Source organism: Schistocerca nitens, chromosome 2, assembly GCF_023898315.1.
Source record: "Schistocerca nitens isolate TAMUIC-IGC-003100 chromosome 2, iqSchNite1.1, whole genome shotgun sequence".
NCBI classification, from domain to species: Eukaryota; Metazoa; Arthropoda; class Insecta; order Orthoptera; family Acrididae; genus Schistocerca; species Schistocerca nitens.
The window spans coordinates 993,344,167-993,370,424 of NC_064615.1; the positions used below are offsets into that span (position 1 = coordinate 993,344,167).

General features: G+C 38.0%; 1 protein-coding gene across 1 annotated transcript in view; it reads right to left on the reverse strand.

Moving 5' to 3' along the window:
- LOC126235493 (uncharacterized) overlaps positions 1-20,480 on the reverse strand; it is a 177,559-nt gene extending 157,079 nt beyond the window's left edge. Inside the window, exon 1 of the mRNA XM_049944212.1 lies at positions 20,336-20,480. Coding sequence (XP_049800169.1) covers positions 20,336-20,480 — 145 coding nt within the window. The remainder of the gene's footprint in view (positions 1-20,335) is intronic.
- Between the last annotated feature and the right edge of the window lie 5,778 nt (positions 20,481-26,258).

Genomic DNA, 26,258 nt, shown 5'->3' on the forward strand with positions numbered 1-26,258 from the left:
TTCGGAAAGTTTCTCAATGGGTCCTCTCCATATGGTGTCATCCTAGGGAACATTTGCATTTATTTCCAATTTTATAATATATTAATTTTCTACAATTTTTTTTTACAGCTACCCCCATCCCATTCCTTACAATGCAAAAATTCTCAGATATGTGTTAATAGTTTCCCTGTACTGTATGAATGGTACAAAAATTCAGAGGTATGTACTGATCTGATCGCACACTTTTACTTTGGTTCTAAGCAGAGGCTGCTGGGAACTGAAGCTTATGCCTACTCACTACATAGTAGATGCTGAGTTGCAGATAGACAAAATGAAAAAACTGTCAGAAAATGAGCTTTCGGCCAACGAGGCCTTTGTCGAAAATAGACAACATACACATCCCCTCAAGCAAACACAACTCTTGCACACATGACCACAGTCTCTGGCAACTGAAGCCAGACTCTGACTTCAGTTGCCAAAGACTGTGGTCGTTTGTGTGTGTGTGTGTGTGTGTGTGTGTGTGTGTGTGTTCTAATTTCAACAAAGGCCTTGTTGGCTGAAAGCTCACTTTCAACAGTCTTTTTGTTGTGCCTACTATATGGTGGTAACAACTATCCTTTTCTTAATATTTTTACACTCCTTTCTGGATTTTCCATGGTTAGAAACGAACATGTAAAGGATTAATGATCACAGAAGCGACACAAAAGCTTATAGCAAATCGTTGGAAGGACCAAGTACAGCCTCTTCATTCAGTTTTGTAAATAATGTTACCAATCACTATGCACAACAAAACACACAGATCAACACTATGTTCACAACTGCCACTTACAGTTATGCAAAATACTATTAAGCACCTAACATTAGAAATGGGCGTAAACATTTTGGAGCAGCACAAGTTCAGCTGACTTCTATCCATCACAGAAGGCCAAGTAGAAGTGTATGACCAGAAGTGCATGGTAACAGTTTTTTTTTTCTGCCTATTACTCCATTACTGAAATAACTCATCTAAACCGAGGACAGGCATTGTTGTTCCTCCTTAAACTCATTACTCAGAGTAATCCCCAAATATTTTGTGGGTGCTACTTCTTCCAAAAAGTTTCATCCATGATAATAGTAATTTGTTCTCTATCGTCTGTTTCAGGACACCACGAGCATAATAGTCAAGACAGTTTATGTGAGTCACAGGACTCCAGGGTTTGTCAACATAAATGATATCTCAATCTTTTCCAAATGTGTATTCACTTAACACTCATTTCATCATTATATAAACTGTAATTTTTCAACATCATCTAAACTGCTCAAAAATTATTTTGCACCGCCTGCATATCTGTGAATGTGTGTGGACTTTGATTTAAGGGAAATGGAGAGTGAAAGCTTAAGCCCTATTAAACTAAACAAATAGCTTTACTGGGGAATAAAAAGAAAGTAATAACCAAAATAACAGCAATCTATTTGAAAGTACAAATCTGAAAATAAAATAAAAATTTGCTGCTGTGTAACATCCAGTGCCATACTGCACTCAATCCATTGTAATGTGCTCTGATTCTCGTTGGCATGTTGCTCTTTACGTCTGTTCCACTCTTTAACAGCAGCCTTCCTGAGGCAACAAGTACATTAGGAATGTTCCAATGACAATGCCCAACAAGTTTCCACTGGTCACAAGAATGCTCAATTGAGTTCATGTTAGCATATGCTGCAGGATACACCATTTGGCTGATTCGTGTCTCCTGAAGGAACATGTTCACTTGGTGGTTCAGTGTACTCACAAATGATCATCATGAAAGACAATTGCCAATATACTGACTGTAGCGTACGAGGTTATTTCTAACTAATGAGCATGAAGTAGTAAAGGTGATTAAAAGCCTCAAATGCAAACTATCAGCTGGTGTAGATGATGTTCCAGTGTCACTTATAATCCATACTGCTTCACAAATTGCAAAGCCCTAAGTTTACATACTTAATTTATCACTCACAGTGTGTGTGTTTTGTGAAAGATTAAAAATATCGAAGGTGACACATTTATTCAAATGTGGAAATAGGCATAAAGATGAAAATTACTGACCCATTTCACTCGTCTTGGCATTCTCTAAAGTAACTGAGAGGTTAATGAAACAACAAATCATCAAGTACTTAAGACGACCACAGCCTACAGAATAATAATCAACATGGCTTTCGAACAGGATGAAGTACAAACACAGTGATAAATGATTACACTGACAAAACAGTAATCTGGATAACAACAATAGTAGAAATTAATTTACGATTTTCTAAAGCATTTGATATGGTTAGCCACAAAATCCTCTCAGATAATTTGGATGTGGTGAGGATAAAAGGAATAGACAACAAGTGGGTTCAATCATATTTGTAAAACAGATTACAGGTTGTGGAGCTCACATCATCTCATGCTAATCATAAAATCAGATTAGTATCCGATTCAAGGAAAGTCAAAATAGGTGTATCCCAGGCTAGTGTGTTAGGCCCCCTTCTGTTCCTTACTTATATTTATATATTTATGACAATACACACCTCAGACTCTGCAGCCAAGATCATGTTTGCAGATGACACTAGTGTAATAGATCTCTGCCCACTACAGCTTATTAACAACTTAAATTCTTGGATTCATAGTTAAACATCAACAGGCTGGCTCTATATGTGAAGAAAACAAGTGGTATACAATTGGGGAAGATGGATCAAAATCCAGCTCTCTATTTGGTACTTGGCAGAAATGTGTGACTGTATGTTGACCAAGACTTAAACTAGAAAGACCATGTAACTAATCTCTTACAGAAACACAGTTCTGCTCTGAGAATTATTTCTAAAGTTTGCTCCTCAGCTAGTGCCAGAATGGCTTACTTTGGTTGCTTTCAGTTCCTTGTAGCTTACATAATACTTTTCTGGGTAAAATTACTATCCAATTACCCGAAATTTTTTCATTGCAGAGAATCATACACAAATCTGCACTGATGACAAGAGCTAGACTTGGTGACCTACTAACCAATTCTGATTATCATAGTTATAATGCTAGCAACTGTGAGTCTCTCTACACAGAACAAGTTAGAACACCTTGCACTCAAAGACATGCGAGCTATCTTGGTGCCATTCTTTACAATGCACTTCCAACACAATACAGAGATTGGAGACAGAAACAGCTTCTAGATTGGAGTTAGAACAAATTTCTTATTGAGAAGAGTTTCTACAATGTAAATAAATAAGTTACCTTATAGGATTATTAGGTCCTCATTCATTGTTGGGTTCGTTTAATTCTGTTAGCTGATGTAACATTAGTGCTGTGTTTTTCCTTCTTCTTCTTCTTCTTCTTCTTCTTTTTTTTTTTAAAAAAAAAAAGGAATGTATTTGCTTTGGTTTTCTGTTTCCTCTGTTTCAGATGCAGTGTGACACACCTCTGCTGAGAAGGGATCTGATACTAGCCCAATTTCGATGGTAATAGTTTCGGTGGGTTTTGGTATGCTCGTGCTTTATACTTTTTAGTAGTGCTGCATAATGTGCTAGTGTGTTTTATTTTCTGAGATGTGTTTTAAATCAAAATTTCATGATTAACCTACATTATTGACTGACTTACTATGCAATTTGTACTTTTCTGCAGTCTTGTGTAATCTGTTCATGTGTTTTCACTGTTTCAGCGGTGTCTTTAATTTTAATTTTTTTTTTTTTTTTTTTTTTTTTTTTTTTTACTGTGTGCACTTGCAATATTTTGTAATTGCCCTTCCAATCATGTACCGAGTGATGTGGATACTCCAGTCTTAATGTACTGCATTCGGGAGGACCAGGGTTGATACGCTGTCCAGCCATCCTGACTTCGGTTTTCCACGGTTTCCCCTTGTCACTGTGGTGAATGCTGGAAAGGTTACTTTGATTAGGCCATGACCAATTTCCTGCCCTATCCTCGCCTTCTACTGTCCTATTTTGTTAATGTTTTACTGTATATATTAGCTGACACACACAGCACTGCCTGGATACTCATTTTGCCAATTTTATGTTGCAAACAAAAACAAAAAATTAACTGTTTTTGTAATGAGCTATCAAAAAATATCATTTACAGGCTTTCATGAATCACGAAAACACCTTTCAAATTATGAAACAGCCATACAAAGAAATATGCATGATTTGGAAATGTACAAGTACAGTACCCAAATTAAGAAACATGATCCTGGACAGTTTCGGTATGCTGGGTGCAGCCACTTCAGGTGTCTACAACATGGTTTCACAAACATCTCTATGGCAATGCCACTTCAGAGCTCCATAGATGGCTATCATTTTCACCTACAACCGTTTGTGTTTCACAGCTGAAAGCTGTCAAAAGCAATGCCAGAAGTCAGAGATTACCTAACATTGACTCAACTGTAGGAGTATCTTAGCAGTAAAAATATATATGTATTAAAACTTCACGCATGATGCAGCACTTTTTCATGTATTTCAGTGTTTATGAACCATATCTCTTGAGCTATGTATTGTAAAATGATATATCTGTGTAGGTACATTCAGCAGCATATGCAGATACTGTCAGTGAAATATGCTGCAAATAGAATCAGCAGCAGGAAGTAATAACTTTAAACATCACGCATGATGTGGCGGGTTTTCACGCATCTTAGTGTTTGTGGTGTCATTTCTCCCAATCTATTTGTCATACAATGATATAATTTTGTAGGTACTGTCTGGAAAATGTGTTGCGAATAGAGTAAGTACAAAAGAAGTAATAAATTTAAACATCATGCACAATACAACAGCTCTTTATGGATCTCAGTTTTTATCACATCGTATCTCCTGAACTATGTCTGATACCACGACATTCTTTTGTAGAAGCATTTAGCATTTTATGTGGATACTGCCTACCGCCCCCCCCCCCCCCCCCCAAGAACCATGGACCTTGCCGTTGGTGGGGAGGCTTGCGTGCCTCAGCAATACAGATAGCCATACCATAGGTGCAACCACAATGAAGGGGTATCTGTTGAGAGGCCAGACAAACATGTGGTTCCTGAAGAGGGGCAGCAGCCTTAATAGTAGTTGCACGGGCAACAGTCTGCATGACTGACTGATCTGGCCTTGTAACACTAACCAAAACGGCCTTGCTGTGCTGGTACTGTGAACGGCTGAAAGCAAGGGGAAACTACGGCCGTAATTTTTCCCGAGGGCATGCAGCTTTACTGTATGATTAAATGATGATGGCATCCTCTTGGGTAAAATATTCCGGAGGTAAAATAGTCCCCCATTCGGATCTCCAGGCGGGGACTACTCAAGAGGACGTCACTATCAGGAAAAAGAAAACTGGCATACTATGGATCAGAGCGTGGAATGTCAGATCCCTTAATCGGGTAGGTAGGTTAGAAAATTTAAAAAGGGAAATGGATAGGTTAAAGATAGTTATAGTGGGGATTAGTGAAGTTCGGTGGCAGCAGGAACAAGACTTTTGGTCAGCTGAATACAGGGTTATAAATACAAAATCAAATAGGGGTAGTGCCTACTAAAGTAGTACGAGTTTATATGCCAACTAGCTCTGCAGATGATGAAGAAATTGATGAAATGTATGATGAGATAAAAGCAATTATTCAGGTAGTGAAGGGAGATGAAAATTTAATAGTCATGGGTGACTGGAATTCGTCAGTAGGAAAAGGGAGAGAAGGAAACATAGTAGGTGAATATGGATTGGGGGTAAGAAACGAAAGAGGAAGCCGCCTGGTGGAATTTTTCACAGAGCACAACTTAATCATAGCTAACACTTGGTTCAAGAATCATAAAAGAAGGTTGTATACCTGGAAGAATCCTGGAGATACTAAAAGGTATCAGATAGATTATATAATGGTAAGACAGAGATTTAGGAACCAGGTTTTAAATTGTAAGACATTTCCAGGGGCAGATGTGGATTCTGACCACATTCTATTGGTTATGAACTGCAGATTGAAACTGAAGAAACTGCAAAAAGGTGGGAATTTAAGGAGATGGGACCTGGATAAACTGAAAGAACCAGAGGTTGTAGAGAGTTTCAGGGAGAGCATAAGGGAACAATTGACAGGAATGGGGGAAAGAAATACAGTAGAAGAAGAATGGGTAGCTCTGAGGGATGAAGTAGTGAAGGCAGCAGAGGATCAAGTAGGTAAAAAGTCGAGGGCTAATAGAAATCCTTGGGTAACAGAAGAAATAGAGAAATCCTTGGGTAACAGAAGAAATATTGAATTTAATTGATGAAAGGAGAAAATATAAAAATGCAGTAAATGAAGCAGGCAAAAAGGAATACAAACGTCTCAAAAATGAGATCGACAGGGAGTGCAAAATGGCTAAGCAGGGATGGCTAGAGGACAAATGTAAGGATGTAGAGGCTTGTCTCTCTAGGGGTAAGATAGATAATGCCTACAGGAAAATTAAAGAGACCTTTGGAGAGAAGAGAACCACTTGTATGAATATCAAGAGCTCAGATGGAAACCCAGTTCTAAGCAAAGAAGGGAAGGCAGAAAGGTGGAAGGAGTATATAGAGGGTTTATACAAGGGCGATGTACTTGAGGACAATATTATGGAAATGGAAGAGGATGTAGATGAAGACGAAATGGGAGATAAGATACTGCGTGAAGAGTTTGACAGAGCACTGAAAGACCTGAATCGAAACAAGGCCCCGGCAGTAGACAACATTCCATTAGAACTACTGATGGCCTTGGGAGAGCCAGTCATGACAAAACTCTACCATCTGGTGAGCAAGACGTATGAGATAGGCGAAATACCCTCGGACTTCAAGAAGAATATAATAATTCCTATCCCAAAGAAAGCAGGTGTTGACAGATGTGAAAATTACAGAACAATTAGTTTAATAAGCCACAGCTGCAAAATACTAAGGCATATTCTCTACAGACGATTGGAAAAACTGGTAAAAGCTGACCTCGGGGAAGATCAGTTTGGATTCCGTAGAAATATTGGAACACATGAGGCAATATTGACCCTACGACTTATCTTAGAAGCTAGAGTAAGGAAAGGCAAACCTACATTTCTAGCATTTGTAGACTTAGAGAAAGCTTTTGACCATGTTGACTGAAATACTCTCTTTCAAATTCTGAAGGTGGCAGGGGTAAAATACAGGGAGCGAAAGGGCGAAAGGCTATTTACAATTTGTACAGAAATCAGATGGCAGTTATAAGAGTTGAGGGGCACGAGAGGGAAGCAGTGGTTGGGAAGGGAGTGAGACAGGGTTGTAGCCTTCCCCCGATGTTATTCAATCTTTATATTGAGCAAGCAGTGACGGAAACAAAAGAAAAATTCGGAGTAGGTATTAAAATCCATGGAGAAGAAATAAAAACTTTGAGGTTCGCCGATGACATTGTAATTCTGTCAGAGACAGCAAAGGACTTGGAAGAGCAGTTGAACGGAATAGACAGTGTCTTGAAAGGAGGATATAAGATGAACATCAACAAAAGCAAAACGAGGATAATGGAATGTGGTCGAATTAAGTCGGGTGATGCTGAGGGAATTAGATTAGGAAATGAGACACTTAAAGTAGTAAAGGTGTTTTGCTATTTGGTGAGCAAAATAACTGATTATGGTCGAAGTAGAGAGGATATAAAATGTAGACTGGCAATGGCAAGGAAATCGATTCTGAAGAAGAGAAATCTGTTAACATCGAGTATAGATTTAAGTGTCAGGAAGTCGTTTCTGAAAGTATTTGTATGGAGTGTAGCCATGTATGGAAGTGAAACATGGACGATAAACAGTTTGGATAAGAAGAGAATAGAAGCTTTTGAAATGTGGTGCTACAGAAGAATGCTGAAGATTATATGGGTAGATCACGTAACTAATGAGGGGGTATAGAATAGGATTGGGGAGAAGAGAAGTTTGTGGCACAACTTGACTAGAAGAAGGGATCGGTTGGTAGGACATGTTCCGAGGCATCAAGGGATCACCAATTTAGTATTGGAGGGCAGCGTGGAAGGTAAAAATTGTAGAGGGGGACCAAGAGATGAATACACTAAGCAGATTCAGAAGGATGTAGGCTGCAATAGTTACTGGGAGATGCAGAAACTTGCACAGGATAGAGTAGCATGGAGAGCTGCATCAAACCAGTCTCAGGACTGAAGACCACAACTACAACACTGCCTGCAAAATTTATTGCAAATACATCTAGTAGCACAGAAGTAATACAATTAAATGCTGTGCATGATGTGGTAGGTTTTCAGGCATCTCATTTATGAAGTCATATCTCCTGAACTATGATAGGTAGGTGGTTTTCACCCAAACAGTGATTGTTAACTGACAGTAAGGGATATATGTATCAAGTTTGGCTGAAATCAGTCCAATGGTACACACACACACACACACACACACACACACAAAATTTATAATATGTATGGAATATTTCTGTAATGCTTACGAAATTTCTGATATTATCGTACTACATGCTCTCTAGGTGAATAAATGAATAAATAAATAAATAAATAAAATAGATTGGAGGATCTTGTCTCAATGTTGCACAGTCCTCAAATTATCCTCAAGACTGTTAGAGATGTCAGACATCTGTAGATGATGCTAGCCCAAATTACACCTGCCCACCTCGCTACAAAACCAGTGGAACTGTACACACAAAGCTGCATTAGAACTTAGCTGCCACCACACTCTTCTATTACAGTCATCAGGTGTCAAAAAAGTTCTGCACTGTTAGGAAGAGAGCCTGATGCCGCAGACATACTTTAATATAAACATAATCCTCAAAGCTTTCTCGTTTTCTATACAATGGTTAAGAAAATAGTATTGGGACCCCTTAAGTTATTTAAACTTTCTCATATTGTCCATATTTTATACATACATCAGTGCTACCTCTGCAAGGTTTTATCACATCCCTGTGTACTGAATCATAATCTTCACTATTTTTTGTATTCTGTGACTGAGTGAACTTGATTTTAGCTCCTGTTTGGCAAGGTTCTGAAACGGTCTTTACAGAAAAGCTCATGACATGACACAAATCAACAGTGATCTGGCTTCTGTTTTCTTTGTCATGCTTTTACGTGGATGCTGTTATGTAGACCTCTTGCATTCTATAAACAACTTTCATATACCATGCACATATATTCCCAGTTTTTGACTGCTTTCTCTGTCCCACACTTGCCAAATACTGTTCCACAATAGTATCTGTACTGTTAGCTGCTCCACGTAGAACACATGCTTTGTTGATGCTGCAGATTTTCACGATTTTTACTGAGATAAACTTATGCTGTGTCACAGGATTGAGAACTGTATGGTACCATTAAATGGGTCAGGTATGTACTACATATCAGAAGTTGCTATCCAAGTAGCTGACTGCGTGTGGGGGTACATGGTGGTGTGGTTTTTTTTTTTTTTTTTAGATTGACTCCCCATGAATTCCAACAAAGACAGCTGCAGGAGGCCAAGAAGCATTACTGTAAAGTCCACAAGTAAGTCCCCTACAGGAGAGAGTATTAAAATCCTAGTAGATAACTGCTGAAGCATTCACAACAAAGTGCCAGAGCACTCCTGAAAATAGTAAAGCTCACATTGTACTAGGTACAGAAAGCTGGCTGTAACCTAAAGTTGATAGCAGTGAGATTTTTGGGGAAAATTTAAGTGTTTATCAAAAGGATAAGGTAATGGGAAATGGAGGTGGTGTATTTCTCACAGAACACAAGAAACTCAAATCCACCGAGATAGAAATTTAAGCTGCATGTCAGATTCCTTGGGCAAGATTCAGTGTCAGGGGTGGGCATAAAATGGTAACTGGTTCCTTCCATCATGTGCCATATTCCCCTCCTGCTGTAACCGAAAACTTTAGAGAAAACCTCAGGTCACTTGTAAGTTCCACAATCATACTGCAATCATTGGTAGAGACTTTCATTATCCAATAATCAATGGGGAAAATTACAGTTTTGTTAGTGGTGGGTGTGGCAAGACATCATGTGAAAAAATTACTAAATGCCTTCCCTGAAAACTACCTGAACAGATAGTTCATGATCACACTCACAATAGAAATATACTAGACTTAATGACAATATAGAGACCTGAACTCTTTGGGGATGTTCCCATCAAAACTGGTATCAGTGACCATGATGTTGTAGCAACACTGGTTACCAATGTATAAAGGACAACTAAAACAAATAGAAAGATATGCATTTTCAGTAAACTAGATTAAAAAAGGCAGTCATTCTAAATGAGGATCTTGAAACTTTCAGCACTGGCAGGAGCTTTTAGAGGAACTATGGCTCAAGTTTAAAAAAAATAGTTGACCATGCACAGTATAGATATGTACCCAGCAGAAGCTCATAATGAGAGGGACCCTCCACAATATACAGTCACTGTAAAGACACTGAGACTAGTGCATAATAGGTGCAAAACAAAACATAGGACTATAGATAGAGAGATCCTGAATGAAACGTGTTTGGCTGTCAAGAGAGAGTTTACAAAGGAAAAACAATTTCATCTTCATAGCACTGAAAGGATGGGTGAAATAAGTGTTAGTGGTGTTGAGAAATAGCTGAAATCATTAAGAATGAATAAAGCTCTGGGGTCCAATGGAATCCCTATCAGATTCTATACTGAATTTGTGGCTGAGTCAGCCTCTCTTCTATCTATAATCTATCATAGATCTCTCAAACAAAAAACCATGGCCAGTAGTTGGAAGAACGTACAAGTCACACCCGTTTACAAGAAGAGTAGTAGAAGTGATCCACAAAATTACCATCCAATATCCCTAGCACTGATTTGTTGTAAAATCTTGGAACATATTCAGAGCTCAAACACAATGAGCTATCTCGAACAGAATGACCTCTTACATGCCAAACAGCATGGATTCTGAAAACAAGGCTCATGTGAAACCCCACTCTCACTTCCCTCACATGACATACTGAAAGCTTTGGATCAACGCAGTCAGGTAGATGCTGTACTTCTTGCTTTCTGAAAAACATTTTACTCAATTTCACATTTTTGTTTATTAACAAAAGTATGATCATATGGGGTACCAAGTGAAATTTGTGACTGGATTAAGGATTTTTTGATAGGGAGGACACAGCATGTTATCTTGGATGAAGGGTTCTTATCAGATGTGGAAGAAACGTCAGGTGTGCCCAGGGAAGTGTGTTGGGACTCTCGCTATTCATATTATACATTAATGACCTTGCAAATCATAGTATAATCTCAGACTTTTTGCAGACGATGCAGATATCTGTAATGAAATACTGTCTGAAAGATGCTGTACATATTTTCACTCAGCTCTTGATAAGATTTCAAAGTGGTGCAAAGATCTGCAACTTGTTTTAAATGTTCAGAAATGTAAAATTGTGCACTTCACAAAATGAAAAAAAAGTAGTATTGGATGACTATAATATCTATGAGTCGCAGCTGGAATTGGCCGACTCATACAAATACCTCGGTGTAACAATATTATGAGAAGGAAAGTTGCCACTCACCATGTAGCGGAGATGCTGAGTCACTTCTTTTTGTTGTACCTATCTGTGACTCAGCATCTCCGCTATATGGTGAGCTGCACCTTTCCTTCTCATAATATTGTTACATTCCATCCTGGATTTTCCATTGTTTGAAATACCTGGCTGTAACACTTTGTAGGGATATGAAACAGAATGATCGCACAGGCTTACTTGTGGGAAAAGCAGGTGGTAGACTTCGGTTTATTGGTAAAATACTGGAAAAATGCAATCAAACTACAAAGGAAATAGCATACAAGTCACTCGTGCAACCCATTCCACAATATTGCTGAAGTGTGTGGGGACCCATACCAAACAGCATTAGCAGAAGATATTGAACATATGGCCACAGGTATGTTTGATCCATGGGAGAGTGTCACAGAGATGCTGAAGAAACTGAACTGGCACGATTATTGACGATAGAAGTAAATTATCAGAGAAAACCTACTTAAAAAGTCTCAAGAACCAGCTTTATATGACAACTCTAAGAATATACTACAACCACTTACGTATCGTTTACTTAGGGATCAGGAGTGCACGATTTGATTAATTACAGCAGGCACAGAGGCATTTAAATAATCACTTTTCCTGTGCCGCATATGTGAATGGACAGGAAACAATCCTTACAACTGGTACAATGGAATGTCCCCTTTGCCACAGTGGTTCACAGAGTGGAGGTGTAGATGTAGTATTTTAAAGAAAGTATGAAATCAATGCATCACTGCTTAAGAATCAATTTATATATTTTTTTAAAATTTTTTGCTTTAACTTTTTTGTTTGTGTGTAACCGATAACACATTTTAACAAGCAATCTGTTTCCTTTTTAATATATATGAAATATATCACATTTTTCTGGTTACATTTCTTTAGTACTGTGTACAAAGTACTTGCTTAATAGCTCCTACCGAGCTACAGGTTATGATGGCTCATTCATTATGTTACAAACATGCCAAATCCCCTATCACACCAATAATAGTTTTTCTTCATTAAACTCCTCATCAGTAACTAGATTCTTTGTCAGTTCTTTCACTTTGGTTACACTTCTGTTTTGTACCAAATAACGACATACTTCTGTTCAGAATTATTCCCTTGCAATCAAATTCAAATTTAATACACACATGCGTTAACTTTTCCATCGTATTCCTCTCCAAACTGAAAACAATTCTGACAGTGTGTCCAACTCTAATATCATAAATAGTCAGTTTCTTTTCTGTTACTTATACACATTTTAACATTCTTTCTGAACTTTTTGGAAGTTTTCTTGAACTACTGGTAGAATCGGTACAGTTGGCATTTATACAATTACAGCTTTTTGCCACCCAAGGACTTCGTATTCTCTACTTACTATAGTTTCAAATTACTACAATATTTTTATGTACAAATACATCCTTCTATTCATCTTGATTTAGGGATGCTTTTCACAGTCTTTTTGTAAGCCACGTATAGTATATTGCTACAAAGTGAAGTCACTGTTGGATGCATTTATCTGTGCCTCCCTGTCAAGAAAAGTTATTCCACACTGACTTAAGTCTCATATAAAGTTGCACCATGTAATCTGCAAGCATCATACATCCTGATCCCAAAATAATTTCCAACATAGTCTTGTCCCTCCATTTCTTCTGTGAATGATCAGCATGTAGCAATATATAAATTTTAAGATTTGTAAGTAGCTTTTATGTAACTGATGACTCATCCCATGCTGCAATGATAATTACAAATACAACTTATGGAACATTTAAGTAGCTATCTCAGCATACATTTTTAAAATATATTGTCATCTCTATCACTTTAATCTTTTAAATTCCAGTAGGGGGGAACGACTATTTCTTCTTTCAATGCATATTATCTTTTCTCATATTCATCATTTTCATCACTTTACTTCCAAAGAATATTTCAATAAGCATACTTGTACCTGTAACATTATTAAAAAAATTCATGCACAAGTTACTCTTGCACAAAGTATCTTGTGATTTATTTCTTTATTTATTTTTACTCACTTTCTTCAATTATGTGACGTTACAGGTAATTCCTTTTCATGGCTTTTGGTGATTAATTTATTTTCAGACACTTCTTCAATTGTGTCACATTACAGCTGTCATTTCTTTTTATGCCCTGTTACTGACCATTCAGTACAGTACACACTTATCTCAAAGCATTCAGCTCTTTTTGTGTGTGTGTGTGTGTGTGTGTGTGTGTGTGTGTGTGAAAAAGACAAATGCACAAGACAGATTGTCTGAACCTCTCAATTTAAGCTCTCAGTGAGAAGAGCAGTGGTTAGTGTTGGTAGCAATAAATATTAACAAACAATAGACTGCCACTGTTCATCATGTTATCTTTCAATCCTGCACATTTTGATTTCACTGAAGGATGAATGAAAGTACCTACGATGAGATGCCAGCCAAATGCATGGAAATCTTAGCAAAAATTCTGATCATAAACAGTTTTCTAAACATTTGGGGAAAGGATAAAAAGTAGGATGGAAGGCTTGATATTGATGTATGTGCATGAAATGAAGTTTATACAACAGATTAGATGCAGTAGATAAAAAATTTGGATTACAGAACTCTACATGCTCTACGACTCCGAGAATTCAGTGAGCTGTAAAGCATGTATTTTGTTGCATTTAACTCTGTAGCATGGAATCAAAACAGAAAAAAATAATGATAAAAAGTCAATAGTTTCCTAAAAACAAAGGAAAGTGCAGTACAGAGAGACATCATGGTTGACAAATAATCCAGGATTTAAGTTATAATCTCCGATCAATCAATTTCATTTGGATAGGTCATAAATACAACCAATAAAGTTTCCACCCTTGTTTCTTAATTGCCTAAAGCTGGGGTTAAATCTGAGCCTGCTGTTGTGTGTGTGTGTGTACGCACACACACATCTGATGAACAATTAATAACCAACATTCTCCCTTTAAACGTCCCTGTCCGACACTTAACAACTCCTCTATGCGGCGACCAGCAATATATCCTAATTTACTTTATCATAATGTACTTTAATATACAGGGTGTCCCATTTATCTTTACCACCCTAAATAACTGTTTGTCCAGGTGCAAATTACAAAATGTTTCAAGCAAATGTCCTTTAGCTGCCAGGGGGACATCAATCAGCATGATTGCCTTCATTGTAGCTTTGTTTTTTACAAATATATGAACAGTGGTATGACTTTCTTAAATGGCACCCTGTAGTTTTTATTCGGTAATTTCCACAATCAAATACAGTTCTGTTAGTGGGCACAGTAGCAAATCCTTGCCAACCTGAACTTCTTCTTATATGTTCTATTTACCAATGAATGTTACTTCTCAAACAAAGGACAGGTAAACACAAGGAACATGCATTATTGGTCCAGTGACAACCCACTATGGCTTAGACAGGTGGAACATCAGCGTCAATGGAGAGTTAACGTCTGGTGTGGGATGCTTGGTACAATTATTGGCCCTTATTTCATCAATGGTAGTCTAAACGGCACAGTGTATGCCTACTTCCTCAGACGAACTCTTCCTCCTCTTCTGGATGAAGTGCCGCTAAGAACCAGAATACTTATGTGGTATCAACACGATGGATGTCCAGCACATAGTGCCTTGCGTGCACGCTGTATTCTGAACAGACAGATTGGTCATGGAGGAACAGTTACTCGGCCTGCTAGGTCTCCTGATTTAAATCCTCTGGAGTTTTTTCTATGGGGATGCATTAAAGATGCTGTCTATCACAATATTCCAATAACTCCAGAGGACATGCAGGAACATATTGTGCTTGCTTGTAATTCTCTTCAGCAGGCAACACTGGAAGCAGTAAATAATTCTTTCATTCAACGAGCGCACCAGTGTATCTGCGTCCAGTCACCACTTTGAGCTCCTTTGACTGTTCTACTCCTGGGCAATGGTACAGTAGAGTCATTTTGTGTTCATGTTTTTATTGGTTTTCATTTGTTTTCTGACAACTCCAGCAAGTGGACGAGTTTGTGATCCTGGGCTCAAAGTCAATGCTGTGTTATGCAATTAATAACACTGTGTTTCAGTGAATAGTACACTGTGATACATTTTTTAATAGGTCTTTAGGAGAGGAAATGAATTACTGAATAAAAATACAGGGTTTCATTTTAAAAAGTCATACCGCTGTTCATATCTTTGTAAAAAACAAAGCTACAACAAAGTCAATCAAGCTGATTGATGTCCCCCTGATGGCTAAAGAACATTTGCTTGAAAAATTTTGTAATTTGCATCTGGGCAAACAGTTATTTAGGGTGGTCGTGATAAATAGGACACCCTGCATACAGCCCTATTTTAAAATATTCAAATTCATCACACCCAGACCAAAAAATTGTTCCTTTGCTTGGATCCCAAACAAAAAGGACAAAACTACAAAGTCATCATTCCCTCATTCAAGTGACAAGTCCATTGAGAATGGTGTTTCTAACCAAAAGTAAAAATGTTTCCTTTAAACAGTGCTCCACAGCTTTGATGTATTTAATGAACAGGATCATGGAAAACTTAATGAACAGATTCATGGAAAACAATAAAGGCTGCTGTGATGTCTGGGCTCTTTATTTGCAATAAGCAATGAATGTTATCGACAAATGATCTCACATTGATTCCACACTTCCAGATGGCTTTTGACACTGTTCCTCACATGCAACGTCTAATCAAATTGTGCACATATGGAGTTTCGCCTAAGTTGCATGACTGAATTTGTCATTTCCTGCTAGAGAGGTCATAATTAATAGTAACTGCTGGGAAGTCATTTAAAGATACAAAAGCAGGATCGGGGGTTCACAACGAAATGTTATGGACCGTCCGCTGTTGTCAATCCGCACAAACACTTTAGGAGACAACACAGTTCGTCTGAAAATTATGGTGTTGTTTAACTTCTAGTATAGTCATCAGAAGAAAAAAACCTACTCGGCAAATGATTTTGACAGGATATATGTATAAAACGAATCACTAAATTTCGATTACATGAGAAATCACACAAATTTAAAGGCTATGAATTAAACTAAAAACCACAGAACTACAATTATGAATAACTTAAATTGGAACCATCAAATAAGAAAATTTTGCGCAGATCACAGTGTTTTAACGGTAGAACATTTAGATGATGTGACAAATCCACTAAAGAGAATTCCTAAACTATACCTGTAAATATCAAATATCTTGGTGTATTGTAGTGAAGTGCGGAATACTTCCCACACAGGATTGGTGAAGAACATCTTAAAAGCTCAAAGAATGGCAGCTTGCTTTGTATTATCACAAAATAGAGGACAGAGTATCATGGATATGATAATCGAGTTGGGATGGCAATCATTACAGCAAAGGCATCTTTCAATGTGGCAAAATCTTTTCACAGAAGATTGATCACCAACTTTCATCTACATATGTACACAGCCAGCAACCATATGGTGCATGGTGGAGATTACCTTATTCCATTGCTAGTCATTCACTTCTCAGTTGCACTTGCAAATAGAGCAAGGGAAAAACAACCGTCTGTGTAACTCCATACAAGCCCTAATTTCTCTTATTTTACCTTTGTGGTCCTTACATGGAATGTAAGCTGGCAGCAGTAGAATTGTTCTGCAGTCAGCATCAAATGCTGGAACTCTCAATTTTCTCAATACTGCTCCATGAAAACAATGTCCTCTTCTCTCCAGAGGTTCCCATTTGAGTTCATGAAGCATCTTCATAATACTTGTGTGTTGATCGAACTTACAGGTAACAAATCCAGCGGCCTGCCTCTGAATTGTTTTGATGTCTTCTTTTAATCCGAATCGATAGGTTGAGCAGTACTCAAGAGTGATTCACAGTAGCATTCCATACACAGTCTCCTTTAAGATGAACAACATTTTCCTAAAAAATCAAGCATTCACCTCCCCTACCCTATCCTTATGTGGTCTTCTATTTCATATTGCTCTGCAAGATTATGCCGTAATATTTAATCGACATGATCGTGTCAACCAGCATTCTACTAATGCTGTATTCCAACACCATGGTATTGTTTTTCACACTCATCTGCATTAACTTACATTTTTCTACATTTAGAGAGAGCTGCCATTCATTACACCAGCTAGAAATTTTGTCCAAGCCATTTTATGTTCTCCTACAATCACTCAATGATGGTACATTCCCGTACATCACAGCATAGTCAGCAAACAGCCACAGATTGCTGCTCACCCTGTCTGTCAGATCATATCTGTGTATACGAAATAAGAACAGCCGTATAACACTTCCCTGGCTTACTCACGATGATACCCTTATCTCTGATGAACACTCATAATCAACAACAACATACTTCATTCTGTTACTTAAGAAGTCTTCGAGATACTCACATCTCAGGGAATATATTCCACATGATTGTAACTTAATCATCAATCTACAGTGCGGCACCATATCAAATGTTTTCTGGAAGTCAAATTCCAAATGCCAAAATATTTTGTTGACTCCCCTCTCTTCTGCTTCTTTTACTTAGCATTAATCCTATTTATCACAGGGGCCCATTGTACTCAAGAATTTGCTAAGTTTATTTTACTTAATTTTGTGACATATGCCCTTCCTGTCACCACAGTCATTAGTTTCCTAGAGGAAAGTCATGAGTGCCACGTGGTTATGAACTGTGTAAACTTCATTCTGCATACAATTGTATTTTAACTGTTAGTACTTCCTGAGGCAGAAATTAGGCCCTGTCCGGTACTTGCCTGAACGAGCTTGAAAAACCTCCTAAAAACCAGTGTACCAGCCACTGTCTTTAATTTGCCGCATGGATTTGAGCAAGGTATGACTCACATTTCTCTCTCATAAGCTAGCGAGCTGCACATTATGCTATAAGAGTGAGTTGTTGACTTCCACCTATGTCGAGATGATATAAGAGACAGCAGAGCTTTCATGGAAAGATTTAGATATTCATTTTTCATGTGTGTTTCTTGACAGGAAAGAAGTGACAAATCATTTGAAAGTGTTTCCTTGAACTCCCTGCAAAACACTTTAGTATGAATTGCAGAGTAATCATAAAGATGGAAATGGTTTGAACCCCACAGAGAATTACAAGGCATGGTCCTATTGGCAATAAGAATGCCCTTGCCTTTCTTGGGACAAGAGGAACATTCCGCACAAGTCGTTGGCTTATGGGGGGAGAGGGGGGGGGGGGGAAGTTGTGATGACAGACTGATCTGTAGCTTTGCCCAAGAAGTAGGATTGACTGGAAGGTTGTGAGTTGGCAAACCCAATGAATGTGACACTACCAAAAAAACCTGGCTGTGGTGACAGACTGACCAGCAGCTCAGCCTGTTTGAAAAAAAATCGCCAATAATATCACGTTATAGTTGCTATATTGTTTACAGCATTTCCCACATGTTTCCTATGTCATTGGTCAAAGCTGATGACTTGTACTGAACATTCCTCTATACCCCCTTTCTCTGACTCTTCAACTGAACAGTTATAGCAGGACTTACAATTTAACATCAACTCCATACCTTGATGCAACTTGGTAGTTTCCTCATTGACAAATCATTACTGCAGACAAAACAAATTGAAGCAACAGAAAAAATCCTCGATTCAACCAATGATTGAATCCTGAACATTTAAATCACACTTATCGTCAAAATACCTCAATTTTTCATTGGTAGGTAGTACTATTATAATTCTTGAGTTACTTACTATTGTTATTTATTCAGACCGTTACTTTTGGTACAAATGGAGAACAATGTGGGCTGTCTGTTAGGCACTGTTCGAACAAAGTGAGCTTTTTGCTTAACAGAAGTATAAATAGTTTAGAAGTGTGAACTGCACTACAGATGGTATATGAGTTACTGCCTCAATCGGTGTCACCTGTTGAAAAATAAAAACTGCACATACACTAAAAAGTGGACATAAAAAATACATTCACAAACTGCATTGGCTTCCATATTCACTACTTATATATAATTTTGAGCATACCAATAATATTTTTTTAGTACTGCAGCTGGTTAATTTCCAGGCCATTACTTTTAAAACCAGCTGAATTTTAAGTAAGATATTGTGTTAAATTACTGGCTGCCAAACCAAACACATGGCGCTCTTACAGACACTTAGATTTCAAAGAAAAATTTGATTCCAGAAGAAGAACACTATTAAGAAGTTCTTTAGTGAAATATATACTCCGGTTCACGTTAATACCTTTGTTACTAACACGTCAATAAAATACAAAGCACTTGTTCAGATTTGACACAACTAAAAACAGTGTGTATAAAGAACGCAATTATGCATGCAAACTTTTAATAATGATTTAAAAAAACGAAAAAGATGGTTAATCAATAGTGAGTACGGAAGGGGCATAGAAAATTGTTATTGTAATCAAAGGATGTGCCTGGCTCAAGTAGCATCAGTCTGTTTACAAACAGAACAATCATAACATTATTATTTAGGAAAACTCCTCGACTGATTGCCAATGATATATATAGTTATCAGAAACAGATTTTCAAGCAGTAGATAACCGACAAAACCGGGCAGTAAATATGTACATTCGTTTCTGTTTTTGTTGTCGTTCTGGATATAGGTTAGGGCACACATCTGACGTAAATACACTAACCTTCCAGATACATCTTAATTATGAACGTGGAGCACAAAATGTCAACTGTGTCACTTTGAACAGATCTGTGCCCAGTTATCTTGAGTAGGTATTTTGGTTCACCTTCAGTTTTTTAAATATGCCCCGCCATAATCTCTACAAATCTGTCATAGCAGAAGTCATTACAGCAATTTTAATAGTGTAACATCTGTAACGCGGTGAGAGCAAATAATTGGTCGAAATATTAATATATTTATAAAACGTAAGAGTATAACGGTATTTTATTGCATTTCTGCCGCAAAATAATGCCCAAACACTGAGAAACTCTAACAGCACACAGTACTGACGCTTTTGTCAAAGCACAAATAATTAGCGAAACTATCGATTTTACTTACCTTCTTGTGTATTCTCTAGCATTTCTTGAAGCTCTGAGATATTTGGATGTGTTATTCCACATGACTTCGCAAATCTTTCTAAAAATGAGCAAATGACGGCAAAATTTGGGTCAGAACCACAAGAAGCTTCGCCATCCGACGCCATTTTCACTTACATGAAGCACAACTACGATACTGACAACAAGATTTTCTGGATATGCATCTCTCGTCGTTTAAACATTCCCAGATCAGGATATTCATCACAAAATTGAAGACTTGCCAAACCGAAACACTTGCTGTGTGCGGCTCTACAAAATACACAAAAATTTAAATATCAACTACGCTCTTTTTATACGTTAAATATCTTTGTTTTCAATCTGCTAAAGACAAGTTCAATTAACGCTCCTGCAACGCTAACGTCAATGTTTTGCTCAACTAGATTGATTATATTGTATAAAGCAGCTTTAATACCCCAGATAAAAACAACATTTCCGGCACGGTAGCTATGATCGATGAAACCCGAATAGCCACCACTCTCCACATTAAAATGAGGGAAGTTTAACATAACGCACTTGTAGATAGTTTTGGGGATGGCTATCTGTTAAAAACTTAAAACTAATACCTTAATGTGTTCAATACAGCTACTTCTTATTGATCCTAGAGTTTTTTAATAACAAATATAGTGTAATGTCCGTCATGTCAATACATGCAATCCAAGGCCGCTCTGTCTCGCACGTCAGATTTAAATGGTTAGAACATACAGGGAGGGTAAAACACATGAGATATTTCAATTCAGAGTCATCATTCCACACAAGGAAAAAATGAATTTACTAGAGGAAAAGTAGCTGGCATACTAGTTAAACGAACGTATATATTTGAGTTTCCCGGTCCTGAAACTCCGTACGAAAGCGCAATTCTTTTAGGATAACGCAATGCGGTACTGTTTCGTCTGAATCATTGCTGAGAAAGCGAAACACACACGAATCTGTGGTTATTAAATGTGTTAATCGTTTTGACAAGTTGCGTAAATTCAAAAATCTACGTTCCTATTTCCCCCGTCCCGAGAGCGAAGAGAACTTGAAAAGTAAACTATTCGGGTGCGCTATAAAACTACCCGTATCACTTCTTAGTTGCGACTGTCACCTGAAGAATATGGTATAACCAATATTATTACTGACGTGTTTATGTTGTCGTCATTTGATCATCATTATCTACGCGCAAGTCGCCGAAGTGATGTCAAATAGGAAGACTCGCAATAGGCGGCCTAGCTACCTCATATTCACGGCAACAATACCCTACGATCATTTCATTTATTATTTCGGGATACCTGTTGCATCAGCAACTGGATTCTCCACGCTTGGATTCCCTACCTGCGTCATTGACAACGTTCTTAAACAAGAAAGAGTGATAATTCCATATGATTTCGACTATTCTCCGGTACTGTGAACGCTGTGGCCTTTTTAAATCATATTTTATATGAATTTATTTATTTCCTCTTTTCACCCGCAAAAAATGGTAGTGTTAGGCTACACATTGCTCTCTTCTGTACAAGATACTTTGATTCTTAACATTTGTTTACAGTGGGATATGTGTATGAGACATATTGTGGAATATATCAATGAGAAAACACTGAGCCTAATGAGCTTCTGAAAAGAAAAAGGGATTAGAGTTATAAAATACAAACAAAATTTAGGTTAAATTTTTTTTACAGAAGCAAATCACTACTATGCAAATGGAAGAGGTGCTGAGCAGCTTCAGAGCCTTCACTTTGATAGTGGTGAAGCGATGCAAGCAGAGGTGAGGTTTTAGCTCCATCAACAAAGTCAAACATTATACAGCAACTGTATCAACAAACTGGTCTCTCGTTGGAAGAAATGTGATCATCACCAGGGTGACTATGTTGAGCAATAAATATTAGACATGAACAATAAAGACGTAGAATGTTAATAATCTTTTTTACTTAACAAAACTTTAAGAATTTTTATATAAAAATTTGGAGGCATTACTTTTCAGCACACCCTCATATATGCTGACCCATTAAGTTCAGATCATAGAAGAAAAATGTTGTATCACAGAACCTCAAACAATGCCTTTATCATTGTGTGTCCAGAAAAATTAGAATCCTAGGAAGAAGTTTTTAAAGCATTGTAGGTAGAAAATACTCTTTTTGTACACAGCTGGAGCAGCACACAGTTTTAACCTGACAGAAAGTTTCAGATCAGGACACCACACCGCTGGAGCGTGAGAATTTATTCTGGAAACAAATACTAGTGACTACCAGCAGACCTCTGTTGTTTCAGTTACAGTTAACTACTTTCACTGAAAAATACCTACATAATCATGCAAATATTAAGCTACCAATTGAGGGTAAACAGCAGTTGTTTAATACAACTGAGAGAGCAGAACTTTTTTTCAAAAGCAGTTTGCCTTCTTATCTGCTACAATACATTTAGCTGGCTTAGTGCAGGAAATGAACACCACTAGCAATAAGAGGAATCTCCATGTACACATGGGAAAACCATTTGATGTCTCTCTAAATGAAAGTGTGATCTCAAATTGATTCCGTATTTCTAGATTTCCGGGAAAGCTTTTGAAACCGTTCCTCACAAGTGACTTCTAATCAAGCTGCGGGCCTATGGGGTATCGTCTTAGTTGTGTGACTGGATTCGTGATTTCCTGTCAGGAAGGTCGCAGTTCATAGTAATAGATGGCAAATCATCGAGTAAAACTGAAGTGATATCGGGTGTTGCCCAGGGAAGCGTCCTGGGACCTCCGCTGTTCCTGATCTATATAAATGACCTGGGTGACAATCTGAACAGTTCTCTTAGGTTGTTCGCAGATGATGCTGTAATTTATCGTCTAGTAAGGTCATCCGAAGACCAATATCAGTTGCAAAGCGATTTAGAAAAGATTGCTGTATGGTGTGGCAGGTGGCAGTTGACGCTAAATAACAAAAAGTGTGAGGTGATCCACATGAGTTCCAAAAGAAATCCGTTGGAATTTGATTACTTGATAAATAGTACAATTCTCAAGGCTGTCAATTCAACTAAGTACCTGGGTGTTAAAATTATGAACAACTTCAGTTGGAAAGACCACATAGATAATATTGTGGGGAAGGTGAGCCAAAGGTTGCATTTCGTTGGCAGGACACTTAGAAGATGCAACAAGTCCACTAAAGAGACTGCTTACACTACACTCATTCATCCTCTGTTAGAATATTGCTGCGCGGTGTGGGATCCTTACCATGTGGGATGGATGGAGGACATCGAAAGGGTGCAAAAAAGGCAGCTTGTTTTGTATTACCACGTAATAGGGGAGAGAGTGCGGCAGATATGATACGTGAGTTGGGATGGAAGTCATTAAAGCAAAGACGTTTTTTGTCGCGGCGGGATCTATTTACGAAATTTCAGTCACCAACTTTCTCTTCCGAATGCGAAAATATTTTGTTGAGCCCAACCTACATAGGTAGGAATGATCATCAAAATAAAATAAGAGAAATCAGAGCTCGAACAGAAAGGTTTAGGTATTCGTTTTTCCTGCGCGCTGTTCGGGAGTGGAATGGTAGAGAGATAGTATGATTGTGGTTTGATGAACCCTCTGCCGAGCACTTAAATATGAATTGCAGGGTAATCATGTAGATGTAGATGTAGATGTAAATCACCAACACAAGGAAACAGCCTATGAGACAATAAGAAAATCACACCCCTAATTAATAGGCTTCAGGACCAGACGGCATGTATACAGAATCTTATCACTGCAGTACTGTCATCTAAAATCTCAGCTTTTATCATTAAAGAACAGCAGTCAGCCCAGGTGCACGAACCAGCCGCCTGCTGTGGAGGCCCATAGACAGCAATGTTCGCTAAACTGTCATTGAGGAGACACTGTTTGTAGCCCCTTAGTTGATCTGTATGGCCAGCTGGTCAACAGTTGTACATCTGTTCACTTATACATATCTCCACAGCTGTCATTCACCACTATCATTTATGGACACTGTTTATGGATGGTGTCATTTTGCTATGCATGGTATATTTTACCACAGCAGCACATGAACAGTTTACAGTCTTAGCCATTTTGGAAATGCCTCCACCCTAGACCCAGAAACCAATGATCATGCCCTTTTGGACATCAGAAAGATATCTCTGTTTCCACATTACGACAATGACTGTACTGTTTGCCGTGCCTCTGACACAGTTTATATACCCTCCACTGTTCGTGTTGTCACGTGTAGGCATTCCAAAACAGCTAAGTTTGTAAAATTTTCATGTGCTTCCATGGTTAAAGTACACAGTGCGTGGGAAAGTGGCTTCTGGAAGTGGTTATTGCATGTTTGCACATTGACATCAAACATAGGCGGTGGTCACATTAATATGACTGGACCATAGCAACTTATGGGATCCACATAATCTGTCACAAACTAAAGGTCAATGATCTCATAACATCACAGGAAGTCAAATCCTGCTATAAGAAAAGAATCCTGGACACCAGGAAGACAATGCCTTCAAGACTGACTTACATCTTAACTAAAGAAGTCTTCATAGAAGAGTCAGAGCTAGTGCTCCTGACAAACACCAATGCCTCTGAAAGCATATGCCAAATACTCATAGAAAAAAACAACTCTGTATGTAATGATTTTTACTCAACCAAGGATGGAAGAGTGGAAACAGGCAAACTATGAACATTGACATGTAGTAACACGGTATGTAACACATGATTTTCACTGCAAGTTCTGCCAAAACAAGGGATTCTATAAGCCAAATGAAGACTGCATATGCCAAATGCGCAAGGAACACTGTGAAAGGTATCATGCAAAAAACAGCAGAAGAAGGTGACTGTCAATAATAAAGCTATAGTTGAGTTGGTGTAAACTGATCCCTGACAGATGCAGGGGGTTTGGCACAACAGCTCCTGGCACCTCTCTCAACCAGTCACATGATGCTATCTTGTAAACATCTCTACGGCACAGTGTTGTCACAGTTATACAGCAACTTTTGCTTGCACCTGCAGCCATTAGCACTACACAACTAAAAGCTGACAATAGCGATGTTAGTTGTCAGGTATCCTCTCATACCAACTCGACTACAGAATTAGACTAATTTAACTCAGTATTGTATGTGCACATTGTGCAGATTTTCATTACTAATAAAATTTAGCTGGCATAAGCACAGATAGTATTCAGTATGGTGATAGTATATTGTTAATACAGGGCATAGGTTAAGTTTCTATGAGTTGCTTCTCTTTAGTTATAGACATCTCGACTTGAACCACATCTCCTATTTAGTGGAACCTACAAAAAAAGAACAATGAAAGGGTTTGTTCTCTTTAAATATAATTTATTACACTATTGAAACTAAAGAAAGCTACTGTTTGTGATAATACCAATATTGAAACCAAAATGTGACCACAGCTAGTATACTTACTATGTAACTCAGTGTGACTACTGGAACAAATCTTGAAAATAAATTTTGATTTAACCAAAATAGCCAATATTGAAATTTACAAAATAATGGTTATGTGCACAGACTAATTACAAAAATAGCTCAGAGACTCTTCTATGTAATAGTGTTGGGGGCTGCAGCCACTGTTAATTGTCAGGATAGTCACCTCTAACACAAGATGGTGTATGCAGGATGATGGGTTATGTAGTAGAAGCAACACAATGGTCATGAAGTCACAAGAGCTCAATTGGAAAATACTTTTTTTATCAGTAAGACACTCATACAATGGTTGATGGAAGCAACTTGATGGCATGTGTTGAATTCCTGTCAGCATAGCACAAGGTAGTGTGTTTGGCTGTGGCAGCATGTGGCCATCAGGAAGATAGGCAGCAAGTGCCCATGTGTTGGCAGCCTGTCAGATGTGTGGCATGCTGGTGCAAAGGCCTCAAACCCAAGACCCCTTGGAGATGCCCAGATACTGGATGAAGTAACCCTTGAGATGTCTT